This window comes from Somniosus microcephalus, chromosome 32 (genome assembly GCF_052327205.1).
Source record: "Somniosus microcephalus isolate GS21.2 chromosome 32, FLI_Smic_1.0, whole genome shotgun sequence".
Taxonomy (NCBI): Eukaryota; Metazoa; Chordata; class Chondrichthyes; order Squaliformes; family Somniosidae; genus Somniosus; species Somniosus microcephalus.
Genome location: NC_141018.1, coordinates 35,616,637 through 35,635,432, shown reverse-complemented (window position 1 = coordinate 35,635,432; position 18,796 = coordinate 35,616,637). Strand labels below are relative to the sequence as shown.

At 50.9% G+C, this 18,796-nt stretch overlaps 1 protein-coding gene across 1 annotated transcript in view; it reads left to right on the top strand.

Moving 5' to 3' along the window:
- LOC147097417 (stereocilin) overlaps positions 1 to 18,796 on the top strand; it is a 74,240-nt gene that overhangs the window by 33,562 nt on the left and 21,882 nt on the right. Inside the window, exons 14-20 of the mRNA XM_085972027.1 lie at positions 2,529 to 2,672; positions 4,213 to 4,271; positions 5,190 to 5,313; positions 12,068 to 12,159; positions 15,509 to 15,644; positions 17,543 to 17,742; positions 18,406 to 18,496. Of these exons, the coding sequence (XP_085828153.1) occupies positions 2,529 to 2,672; positions 4,213 to 4,271; positions 5,190 to 5,313; positions 12,068 to 12,159; positions 15,509 to 15,644; positions 17,543 to 17,742; positions 18,406 to 18,496 (846 nt within the window). The remainder of the gene's footprint in view (positions 1 to 2,528; positions 2,673 to 4,212; positions 4,272 to 5,189; positions 5,314 to 12,067; positions 12,160 to 15,508; positions 15,645 to 17,542; positions 17,743 to 18,405; positions 18,497 to 18,796) is intronic.

Below are 18,796 nucleotides of genomic sequence, written 5' to 3'. Positions count from 1 at the left end.
CTTAAGTTAACCCTTTTCCTGTTGATTTGGGGTTCTTTCTCAGTTGCACCTGAATAAAATATTCAATCTCCCCAGCACTCAGAACATATAGGAAAATAAACAATGGCAAACTTTTACGTGCATAAAGTTTCACACCGTCCCGGCATTCATTGTGTCCTGTAACTTTAATAGAAGGCTTCCAATACCCCTGTGATTGTTGGGATAGCCCTGCCTCTATCGCTATCTCTGCCTCTCCAGCATGAGAAAACTCAGCGAGGCAGACTGAAGAGAGCGAGAGAGGGACAGACTGGAGAGAGCGAGAGAGGGACAGACTGGAGAGGGCGAGAGAGGGACAGACTGGAGAGAGCGAGAGAGGGACAGACTGGAGAGAGCAAGAGAGGGACAGACTGAAGAGAGCGAGAGAGGGACAGGCTGAAGAGAGCGAGAGAGGGACAGACTGGAGAGAGCGAGAGAGGGACAGACTGGAGAGAGCGAGAGAGGGACAGACTGGAGAGAGCGAGAGAGGGACAGACTGGAGAGAGCGAGAGAGGGACAGACTGGAGCGAGCGAGAGAGGGACAGACTGGAGAGAGCGAAAGAGGGACAGACTGGAGAGAGCGAGAGAGGGACAGACTGGAGAGAGCGAGAGAGGGACAGACTGGAGAGAGCGAGAGAGAGACAGACTGGAGAGAGCGAGAGAGGGACAGACTGGAGAGAGCGAGAGAGGGACAGACTGGAGAGAGCGAGAGAGGGACAGACTGGAGAGAGCGAGAGAGGAACAGACTGGAGAGAGCGAGAGAGGGACAGACTGGAGAGAGGAACAGACTGGAGAGAGCGAGAGAGGAACAGACTGGAGAGAGCGAGAGAGGGACAGACTGGAGAGAGCGAGAGAGGGACAGACTGGAGAGAGCGAGAGAGGGACAGACTGGAGAGAGCGAGAGAGGGACAGACTGGAGAGAGCGAGAGAGGGACAGACTGGAGAGAGCGAGAGAGGGACAGACTGGAGAGAGCGAGAGAGGGACAGACTGGAGAGAGCGAGAGAGGGACAGACTGGAGAGAGCGAGAGAGGGACAGACTGGAGAGAGCGAGAGAGGGACAGACTGGAGAGAGCGAGAGAGGGACAGACTGGAGAGAGCGAGAGAGGGACAGACTGGAGAGAGCGAGAGAGGGACAGACTGGAGAGAGCGAGAGAGGGACAGACTGGAGAGAGCGAGAGAGGGACAGACTGGAGAGAGCGAGAGAGGGACAGACTGGAGAGAGCGAGAGAGGGACAGACTGGAGAGAGCGAGAGAGGGACAGACTGGAGAGAGCGAGAGAGGGACAGACTGGAGAGAGCGAGAGAGGGACAGACTGGAGAGAGCGAGAGAGGGACAGACTGGAGAGAGCGAGAGAGGGACAGACTGGAGAGAGCGAGAGAGGGACAGACTGGAGAGAGCGAGAGAGGGACAGACTGGAGAGAGCGAGAGAGGGACAGACTGGAGAGAGCGAGAGAGGGACAGACTGGAGAGAGCGAGAGAGGGACAGACTGGAGAGAGCGAGAGAGGGACAGACTGGAGAGAGCGAGAGAGGGACAGACTGGAGAGAGCGAGAGAGGGACAGACTGGAGAGAGCGAGAGAGGGACAGACTGGAGAGAGCGAGAGAGGGACAGACTGGAGAGAGCGAGAGAGGGACAGACTGGAGAGAGCGAGAGAGGGACAGACTGGAGAGAGCGAGAGAGGGACAGACTGGAGAGAGCGAGAGAGGGACAGACTGGAGAGAGCGAGAGAGGGACAGACTGGAGAGAGCGAGAGAGGGACAGACTGGAGAGAGCGAGAGAGGGACAGGAAAGGAGCTGAGGGGAGAGGGTAAGAGAAGTGGTTGCCGCAGATACTCGGCTCATGAATACCTCACACCCAGGGTTCGTCCAGCGTATTAACAACAACAACAACTAGTAAAACGTCCCAAGGTGCTTCACAGGAGTATTATAAAACAAAAAATTTGACACCGATCCACATGAGGATAAATTAGGGCAGGTGACCAAAAGCTTGGTCAAAGAGGTAGGTTTTAAGAACGTCTTAAATGAGGAGAGAGAGGTGACAAGGTGGAGAGGATTAGGCCGGGAATTCCAGAGCTTAGGGCCTAGGCAACAGAAGGCACAGCCACTAATGGTTGAGCGGTTATAATCGGGGATCCTCAAGAGGGCAGAATTAGAGGAGCGCAGATATCTCAGGGGGGGTTGTGGGGCTGGAGGAGATTACAGAGATAGGGAGGGGCGAGGCCATGGAGGGATTTGAAAACAAGGATGGGAATTTTAAAACCGAGGCGCTGCTTAACCGGGAGCCAGTGTAGGTCAGCGAGCACAGGGGTGATGGGTGAACGGGACTGGGTGCGAGTTAGGACACGGGCAGCCGAGTTTCGGTGAGCTCAAGTTTACGTAGGGTGGAATGTGGGAGGCCAGCCAGGAGAGCGTTGGAATAGGCAGGTCTAGAGGTAACAAAGGCATGGATGAGGGTTTCAGCAGCGAGCCTGCGCGCTTCTTTAACACAAACCTCGGCCTTTTTTTCCCCCAGACCGTGGGAAGGGACGTCGGGGGACAACTTGTCCGGTTCGGCTGCCTGGTTCCATTTGTTCCGTTGAAAGACCTCGAGTTTGATGCCGAGTCTTTTCTGAGAAACCGCAGCCTGTTTGTGGACTGGATGTGGTCGCCCCAGCAGGTCAGTGAGTCTGGCAGCTTCTGCACGCTCTCGTTCTGCTATACTGCGCAGTCTCGGCTCGGCTCGGCTCGGCTCGGCTCCCTATCCCACAGCCTTCTCCCTTCAGCACCGCGAGACCGCGAAGGAGAAATGGCAATTATTTATTTAACATGTTCGCATTTGAATCTTACTTTCTTTCTTTCTCTTTTCCTCCATTCCTTTCCCCTCCTCCCTATTTTCTTCCCCTCCCCCCGTTCTCTTCCCCTCCTCCCCCCACTCTCTTCCCCTCCTCCCCCCCACTCTCTTCCCCTCCTCCCCCCCACTCTCTTCCCCTCCTCCCCCCCACTCTCTTCCCCTCCTCCCCCCCACTCTCTTCCCCTCCTCCCCCCCACTCTCTTCCCCTCCTCCCCCCCACTCTCTTCCCCTCCTCCCCCCCACTCTCTTCCCCTCCTCCCCCCCACTCTCTTCCCCTCCTCCCCCCCACTCTCTTCCCCTCCTCCCCCCCGTTCTCTTCCCCTCCTCCCCCCCGTTCTCTTCCCCTCCTCCCCCCCGTTCTCTTCCCCTCCTCCCCCCCGTTCTCTTCCCCTCCTCCCCCCCGTTCTCTTCCCCTCCTCCCCCCCGTTCTCTTCCCCTCCTCCCCCCCGTTCTCTTCCCCTCCTCCCCCCCGTTCTCTTCCCCTCCTCCCCCCCGTTCTCTTCCCCTCCTCCCCCCCGTTCTCTTCCCCTCCTCCCCCCCGTTCCCATTCCAGAACCACACATGATGGTCAATTCACCAACTGAATCACTGGGGGAATTATCCCATCATTAATCTCTCAAAGATGGTTATGGATATACTTGCATTGGAGGCTGTTCAGAGATGATTCACGAGGTTGATAAGGGGTTGTCTTATGAGGAAAGGTTGAACAGGTTGGACCTATACTCATTGGAGTTTAGAAGAATGAGAGGTGATCTTATTGAAACATATAAGATTCCGAGGGGGATTGACAGGGTGGATGCTGAGAGGATGTTTCCCCTCGTGGGGGAATCTAGAACTAGGGGACATAGTTTCAGAATAAGGGGTCGCCCATTTAAGACGGAGATGAGGAGGAATTTCTTCTCTCAGAGGGCCGTGAATCTTTGGAATTCTCTACCCCAGAGAGCTGTGGAGGCTGGGTCATTGAATATATTCAAGGCGGAGATTGACAGATATTTTGAGCTACATGGGAGTCAAGGGATATGGGGAGAGAGCGGAAAAGTGGAGTTGAGGTCAAAGATTAGCCATGATCTTATTGAATGGCGGGGCAGGCTCGAGGGGCCGAATGGCCGACTCCTGCTCCTGTTTCTTGTGTTCTTGTGTTATTATAGCGAAACTAATCCGGGTCAGAGTGATCTCCTGGACTAGATTCGATCACCTAGGAGGGGCGGCGAGGAATTTAGCAGATCCACCCCCCCCCCCCCCCAATTAGCCTGGGTTTATAAATCGGTTTTCTCCCCTCTCCAGGGAGATCATGTGGTTTTCGAGTGGGATGGGCAGTGTCTGTGTTGTCCATCACTAACAGCTGGGGTATTTTTCTTTATTTCAGGCCCAGTTTATTTTCAAGAAGATTCAAGCTGCTTCAAATATAACGGAGGATACCATTCTGTGAGTAGAAATAACTGTGAGAAGGATTTGAAACCGTTTGGTTAATTTCTGTGGGCTTCCCCTTTCACATAAGGTGATCAGGGTCGCGGGTGGGGGCTGCACTTTGCTCCAATACCACCGTGGGATCTTTTCCGTCCACCTGAAAGGGCAGACGGGGCCTCGGTTTAACTTCTCATTCAAAAGACGGCACCTCCGACAGTGCAGCGCTCCCTCAGCACTGCACTGGGAGTGTCAGCCTAGATTTCTTTTATTAGCTCCTGGGATGTGTGCGTCGCTGGCAAGGCCAGCATTTACTTGCCCTTGAGAAGGTGGTGGTGAGCCGCCGCCTTGAACCGCTGCAGTCCGTGAGGTGAAGGTTTTCCGAGTGGTTTGATACAACTGAGTGGCTAGTCCATTTCAGAGCGGCAGTTAAGAGTCAACCACATTACTGCTGGTTTGGAGTCACATATCGGCCAGACCAGGTAAGGACAGCAGATTTCCTTCCCTAAAGGACATTAGTGAACCAGATGGGTTTTTACAACAATCCAGCAGTTTCATGGTCACCATTACTGATACTAGCTTTTTTATTCCAGATTTATTTAATTGAATTTAAATTCCCCAGCTGCCGTGGTGGGATTACGAACTCATGTTTCCTGGATCATTAGTTCAGGCCTCTGGATTACTAGTCCAGTAACATAACCACTATGTTACCGTACCCCCAGACTTGTGCGCATGTCTCTGGAGTGGGACTTGAACCCACGACCCAGAGGCGAGAGTGCTGCCCACTGAGCCACGACCTCTTCTGATTTGGACAGCGTGAGGGAGCGAGCCTCCCTGTACGGGAACATTAGCTGGCGTTGAGCGCTCAGCGTTGCCGGGAGATGTTAATCGGGGCTCTAATTTAACGCTGCTTTCTCTCTCTCTCTCTCCGGTTCACAGATCCTTGGGAAACGCGGCCCGGGGCGCAGACTGCGAAACTCTCCAGCAGCAGATTGGCGATTCCGAATTCATGGAGGCGGTCCGATTTCTCAGCGAGTTGCACGGTGGCATCGGGCAACCTCTGGTACAATCAAAGACTCTGCTTCACACCGTGATAGCCAACCACTTTATTCTCCTGGCGTGTAGTCAGTGAGCTCTTCCCATTGGTTCAGTGGGTAATTGCACCAGCCAATAGGATACTGAGCTAAAGACCGGTGGGGTGGGTGTCCAAACATTTGCCCGTGAGCCATTTCTGGCCGTTAAACTCGGACCATCAAAACCCAGAGAACTGTGTTCATGTTTACTCGCTGGCTGGTCCTGTCTAAATTTTATTGGTGTAAAGTCTGTGGGTTGTGCAGTTAATAAATACACAGACTTCAGAAGTAACAACAAAACAGGTCTTTACTATTCGAAGGTCCGGGCGAATCTGCCCCAGCAATCCTGCTACAACACTTATATACTGGTGTGGTCACTATCGGTATTACAGTATACAGAAGCCAAACAAATAGTGCCACACCTAAAGTAGTTCCCTTAAAGGTGAACGGTTACATTCAATAGTTCCCTTAAAGATAGACGGGTACATACACTACAATCCTCCCTTTTTAGCTTATTACTTACAGAGTCCCCGTTAAACATACATATCTTCAACTTCCTATAAAACAAATTACAGATATACTCTCGGTGGAGTCAATGTCATATAAAACAATTTACAAATATAATCTCGGTGGAAACAGTTCACAGGTTCAGTCTCTGCGGAAACAGTTCATAGATTCAGTCTCTGATCTTGACTCGTTCCGAACAACATTTCTTTGGTGTAGCCGGATTACCTGGCTAGCGTGACTCCTCCATAGCCTTTTTCTTGACGTAACAGCTTGAACCTTCGTCCTGTTGAACCAGCAGTGCGGACTTTTACAACCAACTGGCTGTCTTGACATTTTCCAGTTTTTCAACTAATTTAGCTCCTTTCGTAATGTCCCGCCTGGAATGGTAGAAGTGCTAATATTTTAGACAGTTATTATCTTCTGCTTCTTCTTTTTCTTTTCTGCCTTTTTGAAACTCTCGGAGCTCCTTTCTCGGCTGCCAGCTGTAGCGCCACCAACTCTCTATGTTCCTTAGACCTTAAGTGCTTCCTCCGGATTTCAGCACTTTGAGAGTTTTCATCACAAGCTGGGCAGACCACATCCTCGTAATATTCAGTGTCACTCAACAGGTCATGGTAATATTCGGGTTCGTCCTGAGTTAGGTCAGCGAGAGAGACTTCTTCTTCCTCCTCACCCGTCTGGACGTTAGCTGACGGTGGTTCCTTCCCTAAACATCTTTCTTCATGCATTCATATTCATCCCACTCTTCCTGGGTTATCTGCCATTCCTTCACGGCGGACCTCATTTGTGAGTTCAATACCTTCCTTTCCATCGGTAATTGCGTTATCAGGCTATTTAACCCTTCTACTGAAGTAACGGTTTCCGCATTCTTCTGTTCACCTTGACGTGATTCAACGTACTTTTGGCATCCTCGTAAAATTTGTGTTGCCACCTCAGCTATCTCCGTGACCTTTGAGAGCTCCGAACTCGTTCCCCCTGAAGATTGAAGCTCGTGTTCAGATTGTTCCCCTTGCAGAGTCTTGTCCTTCAGCGTATGAAGGAGTTGGCTGACCGTTAACTCTTCCCTGGGAACACGGTGGATCAGAGTCTTCTCCATTTCCTCCACCTCTTTCTCCAATACTTCCACCTTACGTTCCTCTTGAACTTTGGCTTTCAGCGCTCGGAAAAGTTGCGCCCTGATGCTCTCTAGTTCATGTTCAGGGACCATTCTTACAGTGTCCTGTTCTTCCACTGAAAGGATTCCCAGTTGAATCTGTTCTTCAAGTTGTTGAACCTCGGTCATTGCCGCCTCATATTTGTCTTGGGTGTCCTTCAATGTTTTTATAAGTTCTTGGACATCCTGTCTTTCATGCTCTGCCATGAATTTCACCTCTAATTTCTCATCTATGGATGGAGCTCCTACCGATGAGTCTGTCTTGGCCTTGAGCTCATCAAGAATTTCCTGCAGCCTTTGGACTTCTTGCTCATGTTCAACCTTTAGTTGTTCATATGCTTCTACTGAAACTAGCTTTTCGGAGGCTGCCGAGTTAACCCCCTCCAGAATTGTAGCCTGGGCCTGTTCATACTGTTCTTTCAACTTCTCACACTCTGCTTGTAAGGAGCCGTAGAGAAGAACTGGAATAAAATCCTGGCTCCCTGAAGATTCCTCTTCCTTTGGTTCATTCTGTAAATATTCTAGTTCCTGAACAGCATCAGGGGAATGTGATTGGTATTTGACCACGATGGCTCTATGGTCGCTCTCTGCTTGAGCTAGCTGTCTCTGTAGTCTTTCCAGGTTCTCCCATTCGGTGTCCCAGAACCTTTCCATATTTTTCATCTCTTGAACGAGACGGTCACTCAACTGTTCCAATTGTTGTCATACTTTGACATAAGTTTGCGTCCGAGCTCGGTGTTCTTCCGTCATGGATGAATCCTTTGCTTGAACAGGCTCAGAATTCTCTGTCAACCTGGAGTTCTGCTCTGCAGCTTTATTCTTCTTGGTACCATAAGTCCTTCTGCATGTCTTCGTTTTCTTTCCCATCGTCGGCAAGTCCCTTTTAGCCTTGTCTTCCATATTCGACTTGGTCTTATCATCATCCATTTCAGAATCTGAGCTAATAGCTTGCACCGAGTCCTCCCTCATTATGGCTTTTAGGTAATGCCATTCCATGTCTATTTTCTTAATCCACTCCCGTCCTAGCAGTGGTGGTCCTCCCTCAGGTAATACGTACAAGTTCATTCTTGGGTGTTCTTTACCCCTATCTCTCACCTTGACTCTTATTTTCCCCACGGGGTATACGTTATGCCCCGTGTATGTCTGTAATACGAACTTGGTATTTCTTAAAGGTATGTGAGAGAATAGCCGGTGGTAGTCCCTTCGGTTGATGACTGATAGAGCTGATCCAGTGTCCAGCTCCATTCTTACTTGGACTCCAGCTATTTTTAGTATGACCCAGATGGCCTGTAGATCCGTTTCTTTACCCACATTGTGGATTCTCAGCCTACCCAGCTCCTGGTAGTTTGGGTCTGAGTCTGAATTCTGTTCGTCTGAACTCTTCTCAGCCACCTTGTGTACCTTGTTGTACTTTTCTTGTGGTGGCTTCCTTTGATTATTGGTCTTTTTCCCGGACCGGCATACCTTCGCGATGTGACCCAGTTTGCCACATTTCCTACACTCTTGGTTCTTAAACCAGCATTGATTCTGGTCATGCGTTGTCTTCCCACAACGGTAGCATTTTGTTGTGCTTGAAGTAATTTGGTCCACCCCGAGTGCCGCCGCCTTTAGTTGCATTTCCGCCGTTCCTTCCGCTGCGGCTTCGTGCGATGCAGCTATAAGGACAGCCCTGTCCAGTGTGAGGTCGTTCTCTTCCAGTAGTCGCTTCTGCGTCCCTTCTTTGGACAATCTGCATACGAACTTGTCCCGCAGCGCTTCTGTCAGATTCCCTCCGAACTGGCAGTATTTCGCTAGCCTACGCAGTTCGACCAAGTATTCCGCATTGCTTTCGTCTTTCTTCTGCGTTCTTGCGTAGAATTTGAATCGTTCAGCCAGCATCAGCGGTGTGGGGTTCAAGTGGTCCTTCAGCACAGCCACAATCTCTTCGAAGGTCTGATCCGCTGGTTTATTTGGCGCTATTAGATGCTTCAAGAGCCCGTATGTTTTTGCCCCCATCGAGTTTAGCAATGTTATCGCCTTGTCGTCTTCCTCTATTTTGTTGGCTTCGCAATAGATCTCTATGCGTTCCACGTACGTGGCCCAGTCTTCTATTTCAGAATTAAAGTCGTTAATATTCCCTCGCTTAGGCATTTTTCTTCCCTTGGGAGCAGCACCAGTATTTCTTTAAGTATTCTTATTTATTTGTTTGTTTCTAAGATGGCGGTTTTCCCGCGAAATCGGCGGTTTCCCGCTCTTTCCTTCTCTCCCCGCCCACTTCAATGGCGGTATGTCAATCAAGATGGCGGTTTTCCCGCGAAAATGGCGGTTTCCCGCTTCTGGCGTCTTCTCCGCCTAATGGCGGCTTCCCGCGTTTCTTCCTGGTGGAAGGGGTACGCTTCCCCCACAGCGGACAGGTTCAGCCGCTGGCTGGCTTCCGCACAGCTCCCCTTACTCGGCTATGTCTTTTCCTCCCGCCCGCACGGCTCTACCGGCGCTGGGTACACCCCGTTAACGGAGGACAGTTCAGCCGCTGGACTGGCTCTCGCGCAGTCTCTCTCTCCGTACCCGGCTCTGTCGCTCTCTCACCCGCACGTTCGGTGCTACCGGCCCTGGGTACCCCGTTGGTGGAGAACAGTTCAGCCGCTGGACTGGCTCTCGCGCAGTCTCTCACCCCGTTTTCGGCTGTGTCTCTCACCCACTCCCGCACGTTCGGTTTTGCCGGCTCTGAGTACCCCGTTGGTGGAGAACAGCTCAGCCGCTGGACTGGCTCCTCGCAGTCTCTCTCTCCGCACCCGGCTCTCACCCGCACGGTTCCCGTTCGCCTCCCCAGCCCTCTCGCAGACCAGTGTTTCCCTCCCCGGCTGCGGCTGGGTTTCTCCTCCCGCACCTACTCGCAGGCTCAGCGCTTCGTGGCTGCGGTCGCTGCCCGGATTTTTCCCGCCGATCACGGTCCGGCTGTCACCCGATGCCGTTGGACCTGACTTTTGGCCGGCACAGCTCCCCCTCGACCGAGGTCGAGTGCTCTGCCCTTATCCTCCGGATATTCTCTACACCTTCCCCTACTCACAGTCTCTTCGGCCGCCTTGTTCCCTGCTGATCGGCTCACTCCGCACCGTGGTAGAAGGGTAGTCAGTGCCTGTTGCAGACGGAAGCTTTTGTTGCTAAAGTCTTCCACCTTTCTCCTGCTGCAGCCTCGTGTTTTCTTCCAGCAGCACGACGAGGGCGGTTGCCTCTCTTCGACGCTCTTCTTGCTTTGGTAATCTTGCCGCAGGGTACGATCGGACTCGTCGCCACTGTAAAGTCTGTGGGTTGTGCAGTTAATAAATACACAGACTTCAGAAGTAACAACAAAACAGGTCTTTACTATTCGAAGGTGCGGGCGAATCTGCCCCAGCAATCCTGCTACAACACTTATATACTGGTGTGATCACTATCGGTATTACAGTATACAGAAGCCAAACAAATAGTGCCACACCTAAAGTAGTTCCCTTAAAGGTGAACGGTTACATTCAATAGTTCCCTTAAAGATAGACGGGTACATACACTACAATTGGGCCTGGTTTGGATAGGGCTGTTCTTCGCGCTGTTCCCCCACTGATAGAGAGACTGAAGAAGCTGGGACTGTTCTCCTTCGAGCAGAGCAGGTTTAGGGGAGATTTGATCAAGGTGCTCAAAATCACGAGGGGTTTTGATGGAGTAAATAAGGAGAAACTGTTTCCAGTGGCAGGAGGGTTGGTCACCAGAGGGACACAGATTTAAGGTAATCGGCAAAAGAACCAGAGGGGAGATGTGGAGAAATTTTTTTACGCAGCGAGTTGTTGTGATCTGGAATGCGCTGCCTGAAAGGGCGGTGGAAGCAGATTCAATAGTAACTTTCAAAAGGGAATTGGATAAATACTTGAAAAGGAAACATTTGCAGGGCTCTGGGGAATGAGCAGGGGGGAGTGAGACTAATTGGAGAGCTCTTTCAAAGAGCCGGCACAGGCACGATGGGCCGAATGGCCTCCTTCTGTGCTGTATCATTCTGTGATTCTATGAAATCCTACATCAGAACTCTAGTATCAGCACCTTGAGCTATAGTTAGTGGGAGCATGGATCTAAAGTTTATATGTGGTCCCTTCGACACTCTGTGCTACTCACCTAAGTGGCTGGTAAAGAGAAAAATGCTTGGGTGCTCTGAGCATGACCTCATTCTCCTGCACCCCCCCACCCCCTCCTTTGCAATTTCCCTGACACTAACTACTTGCTGCAGTACAGGTTCCATGGCCACACTCTGTTATCGTGCCTAGGTGGCCATGTGTGGGCCCAGCCTGATGAGAGTTGACGGCAATTCAACCATGAGGGGCCATCGTGGCCCAGACCAATTCTGTTGCCGTCCAGTGTCCACACACGCTCTCCAGCACCGGAGCTCACTGGGCAGTGACCGGGGCGGCGATCCAGGCTGATTGTGCCCCGTCTTCCCTGGCCCAGCAGCGCTAAGGCTAATACCCCAATACCAGACCTGCGACCATCTCAGTATGTGTAAAGAAATAAAGAAAGACTTGCATTTGTATAGTGCCTGTCACGATGTCCCAAAGCGCTTTACAGCCAATGAAGTACTTTTTGAAGTGTAGTCACTCTTGTAATGTGGGAAACGCAGCGGCCAATTTGCGCACAGCAAGCTCCCACAAACAGCCGTATGATAATGACCAGATCATCTGTTTTTTAGTGATGTTGGTTGAGGGATAAATATTGGCCCCAGGACACTGGGGAGAACTCCCCTGTTCATCTTCAAAATAGTGGCCATGGGATCTTTTACATCCACCCGAGAGAGCAGACGGGGCCTCGGTTTAATGTCCCATTCGAAAGACGGCACCTCCGACAGTGCAGCACTCTCTCAGCACTGCACTGGAGCGTTAGCCTAGATTTTTGCGCTCAAGATGTAAACCAGCAACATTCTTTTTCAGCAGCATCTCACAGACGGGGCAACCGAGCGATTGGGTGCAGGTCCCAGTGAGGCCGGTTACTCCCTCCCTCCCTGCTGGCTTTGAGGGCTGGGATTTCCGCCAATCCCTCTTTCCTGGTTGTGTCCCTGTTTAACCAGACCGCACGTTTTATCTTTCCAGCGGAAATGCATCGTCAGGGAGCTTGGCCGCAGGCCTGGAATATTCCGGGACGATGTCCTCCTAATGGGACCAGAGGTCGTGGCCGATTTACCGTGAGTGTCCGGATTATTTTATCCTCACCTCCCTCCCACCCGTACAACCTCCCCCGGGATCAGCCGGTGAACCGTGGGCAGTGTGACTCCTCCCCCCCCCTTCAGTGACCAGCTTCACCTTAAAGGGACCCCCCTCCCTCTCCCTCACCCAAACTTCTGGCCCGGCCTCCCTTAATACTACAGCCCCAATCCTTGAAGGTGGCGGGACAAGTCGATAAAAGAAGCAGACGGGATCCTGGGCTTTACCAATAGAGGCATTGGGGGGGGGGGGGGCAAGGGGCGGGGGGTGGATCATGACGATGTGCGATAGCGAGTCAGCGTCCCGTGTTACATCTTTCCTCATTTTCAGTTCCACCCCAGTGTCCCTTCACACCCGCACTGGCTGCACAATCAGAGCCGCCCACCGCAATCCCCTTTCCCTTTAACCTTCCCTCCTCCGACGCGCTGATCTAACTCCCTCTTAAATGCTGCGTTTGAATCAACATCAACAGTCCCTTGTGATAAAGTGTTCAACATTCTTCTGAGAAAAATATTCCTTCTAACCTCCTCCTCCTTTCTTGCGCTAGTTAATTCAATCCACCCCTGCAGTATGTGGGAAAGCAGACGACATCTTCTCATTTTCTTTCACAACGGGGGAATCAGGCTTGTCACCAGAGGGCGGTAGTTTGCGAAAGTTGGACAATAGGTGCTGATTTTGATTGTAAGAATTCGGAGTTCCCCCTCTCCGATTTCCCCCCCTACTCCCCTGAAGGTGGTGTCTGGTGTTCAGGGGCGCGGGGACCACAGACCCTCTGCTCCCCATCTCCTGAATCAGGGTCCACAACCTGCCTAGTTACTAAAGCTTTGTCCCACAACGCGGGAGCAAGAAAGCAACGTGGTGGGCAAACATCTTCTAGAACTTTCTCAGCGAAAACAGGAAGTACAAATATTTGGCAAGTGAAAGGACAAATAAATGGAAGGAACGGAAATGCTGGAAATAAAAAGCAGGCCCATCATCATCTGGAAAGGGAAAGACAGCTTAACATTGTGGGTGTGAAAAGAAAGAAAGACTTGCATTTCTATAGCGCCTTTCACGACCACCGGACGTCCCAAAGTGCTTTACAGCCAATTTTTGAAGTGTAGTCACTGTTGTAATGTAGGAAACGCGGCAGCCAATTTGCGCACAGCAAGCTCCCACAAACAGCAATGTGATAATGACCAGATAATCTGTTTTAGTGATGTTGGTTGAGGGATAAATATTGGCCCCAGGACATCGGGGAGAACTCCCCTGCTCTTTTTCGAAATAGTGGCCATGGGATCTTTTACATTCACCCGAGGGAGCAGATGGAGGCTTTCATTTAACATGAAAGACAACACCTCTGACAGTGCAGCACTCCCTCAGTACTGCACTGGGAGTGCCAATGTAGATTTTGTGCTCGAGTCTCTGGAGTGGGACTTGAACCCTCGGCGGTCTGACTCAGAGGTGAGGGTGCTGCCCTCCGAGCCAAGGACGCAAGGAAACTTTGCAGATTGGAAAGTGCTCGTAAGTTTGAGCCTCAAGCTCAAGAAATACTGCATACAGTTTTGGTGTCCATACTTAAGAAAGGACATACTTGCTCTCGAGTCAGTACAAAGAAGGTTCACTCGGTTAATCCCGGGGATGAGGGGATGGACATATGAGGAGAGGTTGAGTAGATTGGGACTCTACTCATTGGAGTTCAGAAGAATGAGAGGCGATCTTATTGAAACATATAAGATTGTGAAGGGGTTGGATCGGGTGGATGCGGGGAGGATGTTCCCGATGATGGGTGAAACTAGAACTAGGGGGCATAGTCTTAGAATAACATAGAAACATAGAAACATAGAAGATAGGAGCAGGAGTAGGCCATTCGGCCCTTCGAGCCTGCTCCGCCATTCAATGCGATCATGGCTGATCATCCAAGTTCAGTACCCAGTCCCTGCTTTCTCCCCATACCCCTTGATCCCTTTAGCCTTAAGAAATATATCCAACTCCTTCTTGAATATATTTAATGTATTGGCCTCTACTGCCTTCAATGGGATTACCATCACCAAATCCCCCCCAGCATCAACATCCTGGGGGTTACCGTTGACCAGAAACTTAACTGGACCAGCCACATAAATACTGTGGCTACAAGAGCAGGTCAGAAGTTGGGTATTCTGCGGCGAGTGTCTCACCTCCTGACTCCCCAAAGCCTTTCCATCTACAAGGCACAAGTCAGGAGTGTGATGGAATACTCTCCACTTGCCTGGATGAGTACTGCTCCAACAACACTCAAGAAACTGGACACAATTAAGGACAAAGCAGCCCGCTTGATTGGCACTCCATCCACCACCTTAAGCATTCATTCCCTGCACCACCGGCACACCGTGGCTGCAGTGTGTATCATCTACAAGATGCACTGCAGCAACTCGCCAAGGCTTCTTCAACAGCACCTCCCAAACCCACAACCTCTACCACCTAGAAGGACAAGGGCAGCAGACTCATGGGAACACCACCACCTCCAAGTTCCCATCCAAATCGCACACCATCCTGACTTGGAAACATATTGCCGTACTGTCATCGTCGCTGGGTCAAAATCCTGGAACTCCCTCCCTAACAGCACTGTGGGAATAGCTTCACTTCATGGACTGCAGCACTTCAAGGCAGCGGCTCACCACCACCTTCTCAAGGGCAACTAGGGATGGGCAATAAATGCTGGCCTTGCCAGCGACGCCCACATCCCATGAATGAATAACAAAAAACTTATATACATTTCAAACGAAGAAATATTCCAGGTTTGTCTGGGAATATTTAGGGAGAGAATCAATTCAATTACATGTACGGAAGGGGCTGCTCTTTCAAAACTGAGATGAGGAGGAACTACTTCACTCAGTGGGTGGTAGGTCCATGGAATATGCTGCCCCAAAAAGCTGTAGAAGCTACATCATTACATAAATTTAAAACAGAAATAGACAGTTTCCTAGAAGTAAAGGGAATTAAGGGTTACGGGGAGCGAGCAGGAATTTGGACCTGAGTCTAGGTTCGGATCGGCCATGGCCCTGTGGGTAGCGGAGCGGGCCCAGGGGCCGTGTAGCCTGATCCTGCTCCTAGTTCGTGTGTCTAATTCTGTTAGATTCAGGAGATGGTTCTGTGATAGTAGATTGGCGGTTAGGATCAGATCAGCCATGATCTTATTGAATGGCGGAGCAGGCTCGAGGGGCCGATTGGCCTACTCCTGCTCCTATTTCTTATGTTCTTATGTAAATGGCCAGCACTTAATGATTGCTGCAATCCTGGCGCAGAAATCCAGGACGGACCCATGTACAGATTCCACCCTCCAGCTGATGTTATCTCACTCTGTGGTTTCAGCTTGAAGATCTTGAATGGTCTTTCTAACGACTCGGTGCGAGCCATCCTAGATCACGTGGCAAGACACACTTCCTCTCTGTTAACCCTTCTGCCCCATAAACACAGCTTCTGGGCGGAAAAGGCTCTCCAACTCCTGGTAAGTTTCTCTCTTAATTTACTTTGTTGGAAACTCCCCCCCCTCTTCATTCCCCTTCCCCACCCTCTCCTGAAGGCACCGACTCTTGCTGGAGTCCATTGGGTAGCACTTTCAAAGAGCCGGCACAGGCACGATGGGCTGAATGGCCTCCTGCTGTACTATAAAGATTCTACCATTTCCACAGAGGCCACCTTCCCTTTTGTATCTCACCCAAGTGGCCATTCTTCATGAATGGCCCCAGCTGGTGAATGTAGGCCGGGCAAATGACCACCGAGGAAGGATGGACATAAACACTTGGAGTGATTGACTCAAGGTCCAGTGAAAAGAAAAGAAAGACTTGAATTTCTATAGCGCCTTTCCCGACCACCGGATGTCTCAAAGCGCTTTACAGCCAATGAAGTACTTTTTGAAGTGCAGTCACTGTTGTAATGTGGCAGCCGATTAGCACACAGCAAGTTCCCACAAACAGCAATGTGATAATGACCAGATAATCTGTTTTAGTGATGTTGATTGAGGGATAAATATTGGCCCCAGGACACCGGGGAGAACTCCCCTGCTCTTCTTCGAAATAGTGTCATAGGATCTTTTATGTCCACCTGAGAGAGCAGACGGGGCCTCGGTTTAACGTCTCATCCAAAAGACGGCACCTCTGACAGTGCAGCGCTCCCTCAGTACTGACCCTCCGACAGTGCGGCGCTCCCTCAGTACTGCCCCTCCGACAGTGCGGCGCTCCCTCAGTACTGCCCCTCCGACAGTGCAGTGCTCCCTCAGTACTGCCCCTCCGACAGTGCGGCGCTCCCTCAGTACTGCACTGGGAGTGTCAGCCTAGATTTTTATGCTCAGGTCCCTAGACTGGGACGTGAACCCACAACCTTCTGACGCATGTGTGCTACCAACTGAGCCAGAGCTGACAGTGCTGTAAGGTAGGTGGAAACTGCTCTGCTTTATCGGACTGTGAACCCTGAACTCGAGGGCATGGGTTCAAAGTTAACAAGCCCGAATCAAGACGAGAAATTGGAAGCCACTATATTTCCCACTGAGTGCTTGAGGCTCCCAGAAAAAACCCAATTAATATTTAGACTCCTAGCTCCTTCAGAAAAGAAGCGGACAGATATTTGGTTGGGGATGGGATTGTCGGTTGTAGGGAGGGGTATAAGAGACGATCAAATACTTCACAGGACTCAATGGTTCCTGTGCTGTTGAAGACGGGATGGAGGTTGGATGTTGTCTAGACAGGTCAGTGAACTGTTTGAACACTGGAGTTGTGAAGATGGATGGATAATCTAGGGTTTTGCTTGATTTTGTTTGGGAATCAGGGACTATTTATACAGAACTTTCCCTCAGGAAATTCAACGTGTGGGTAGAGTCTGTGATAGGGGAGAGTGTACACGGGCTGTGGGAGGAGATTAAATGGGTGGGTAGAGTCCATGATAGGGGAGAGTGTACATGGGCTGTGGGAGGAGATTAAATGGGTGGGTAGAGTCTGTGATAGGGGAGAGTGTACACGGGCTGTGGGAGGAGATTAAATGGGTGGGTAGAGTCTGTGATAGGGGAGAGTGTACATGGGCTGTGGGAGGAGATTAAATGGGTGGGTTGAGTCTGTGATAGGGGAGAGTGTACATGGGCTGTGGGAGGAGATTAAATGGGTGGGTTGAGTCTATGATAGGGGAGAGTGTACATGGGCTGTGGGAGGAGATTAAATGGGTGGGTAGAGTCCATGATAGGGGAGAGTGTACATGGGCTGTGGGAGGAGATTCAATGGGTGGGTAGAGTCCATGATAGGGGAGAGTGTACATGGGCTGTGGGAGGAGTGGGATTAACTCTTTCATATTCTTATATCAGTTCATGCTACTGGGTATTTGAACCTTTGATTAAATTGTCTGCTCGCTCATTGACAGGGGATTGGTCCTGTGGATGAGATTTCAGGAGAGGCTCTGGACAACCTGGGACCACTTGCTGCCTTTGTAGATGAAGCGATGGTGAAACAAATAAACAAACCAGACCTGCTGCTTCGGCTGGATGAGGTCAAGGGTTACTGCATCCCTGAGGAAAATAAGAACTCATTCGGGTGGATGTTGACCCAAGGTGATGTGCTGGGGTAAGTTTAAAAAAAAATGGAATGGAAATATGAATTTTTTAAAATCCATCACGATTCCTGCACCTTATCCAGTGAAGCTGTTGAGTGGGGCTTGTCCATGATTCCCTCTCACTCGACCAGCCTCCAACACCTGAGGCCCATAGAACCGTACTCCAGAGCAAGTCACTGTTCGTGAGGGGTGGGGCGGCGGGGAGATAACTGGGAGCCCGGACCCCTGGAATTGAAAAGATAGTCGTCACTCAGCCCTTGATTTTTGAGTTCATTGATGGGGCTGATACAGCAACAAAAACAACTTGTGCTTATATAGTGCCTTTAACATCCCAAGGAGCTTCACAGCACACCGAGCCACAAAAGGAGATATTAGGACACTGACTAAAAGCTTTGGTCAAGGAGGTCGGTTTTAAGGAGCGTCTTAAAGTAGGGGAGAGAGTCGGAGAGGTTTAGGGAGGGAATTCCAGAGCTTAGGGCCCAGGCAGCTGAAGGCACAGCCGCTAATGGTGGAGCGTTGGAAATCGGGGATGCTCAAGAGGGCAGAATTGGAGGAGCGCAGATATCTCGGGGGGGTTGTAGGGCTGGAGGAGGTTAAAGAGATAGGGAGGGGCGAGGCCATGGAGGGATCTGAAAACATTTACTGAAATATAAATGATTCTATTTTGTCTGCAGGGATGCGTCAGGCTGGACTCTGCAGCAGATAGAATATGTGGACAGACTTGTCTTCATCCTCTCACCCGAAGACATTCACAAACTACCAAAGGTAGAGATCTCTGAGACTGGGCCCGTGGGAAATTTGAGAAGGACAACAGTATTTTTGTTTTGAACCTTTCTTCAACTCATTCAGTAAACTTGTCTAGCAACCCCATCCACCCCCTTAAACATTCACTCCCTCCACCACCGGCGCACCGTGGCTGCAGTGTGGACCATCTACAAGATGCACTGCAGCAACTCGCCAAGGCTTCTTCGGCAGCACCTCCCAAACCCGCGACCTCTCCCACCTAGAAGGACAAGGGCAGCAGGCGCATGGGAACACCACCACCTCCAAGTTCCCCTCCCAGTC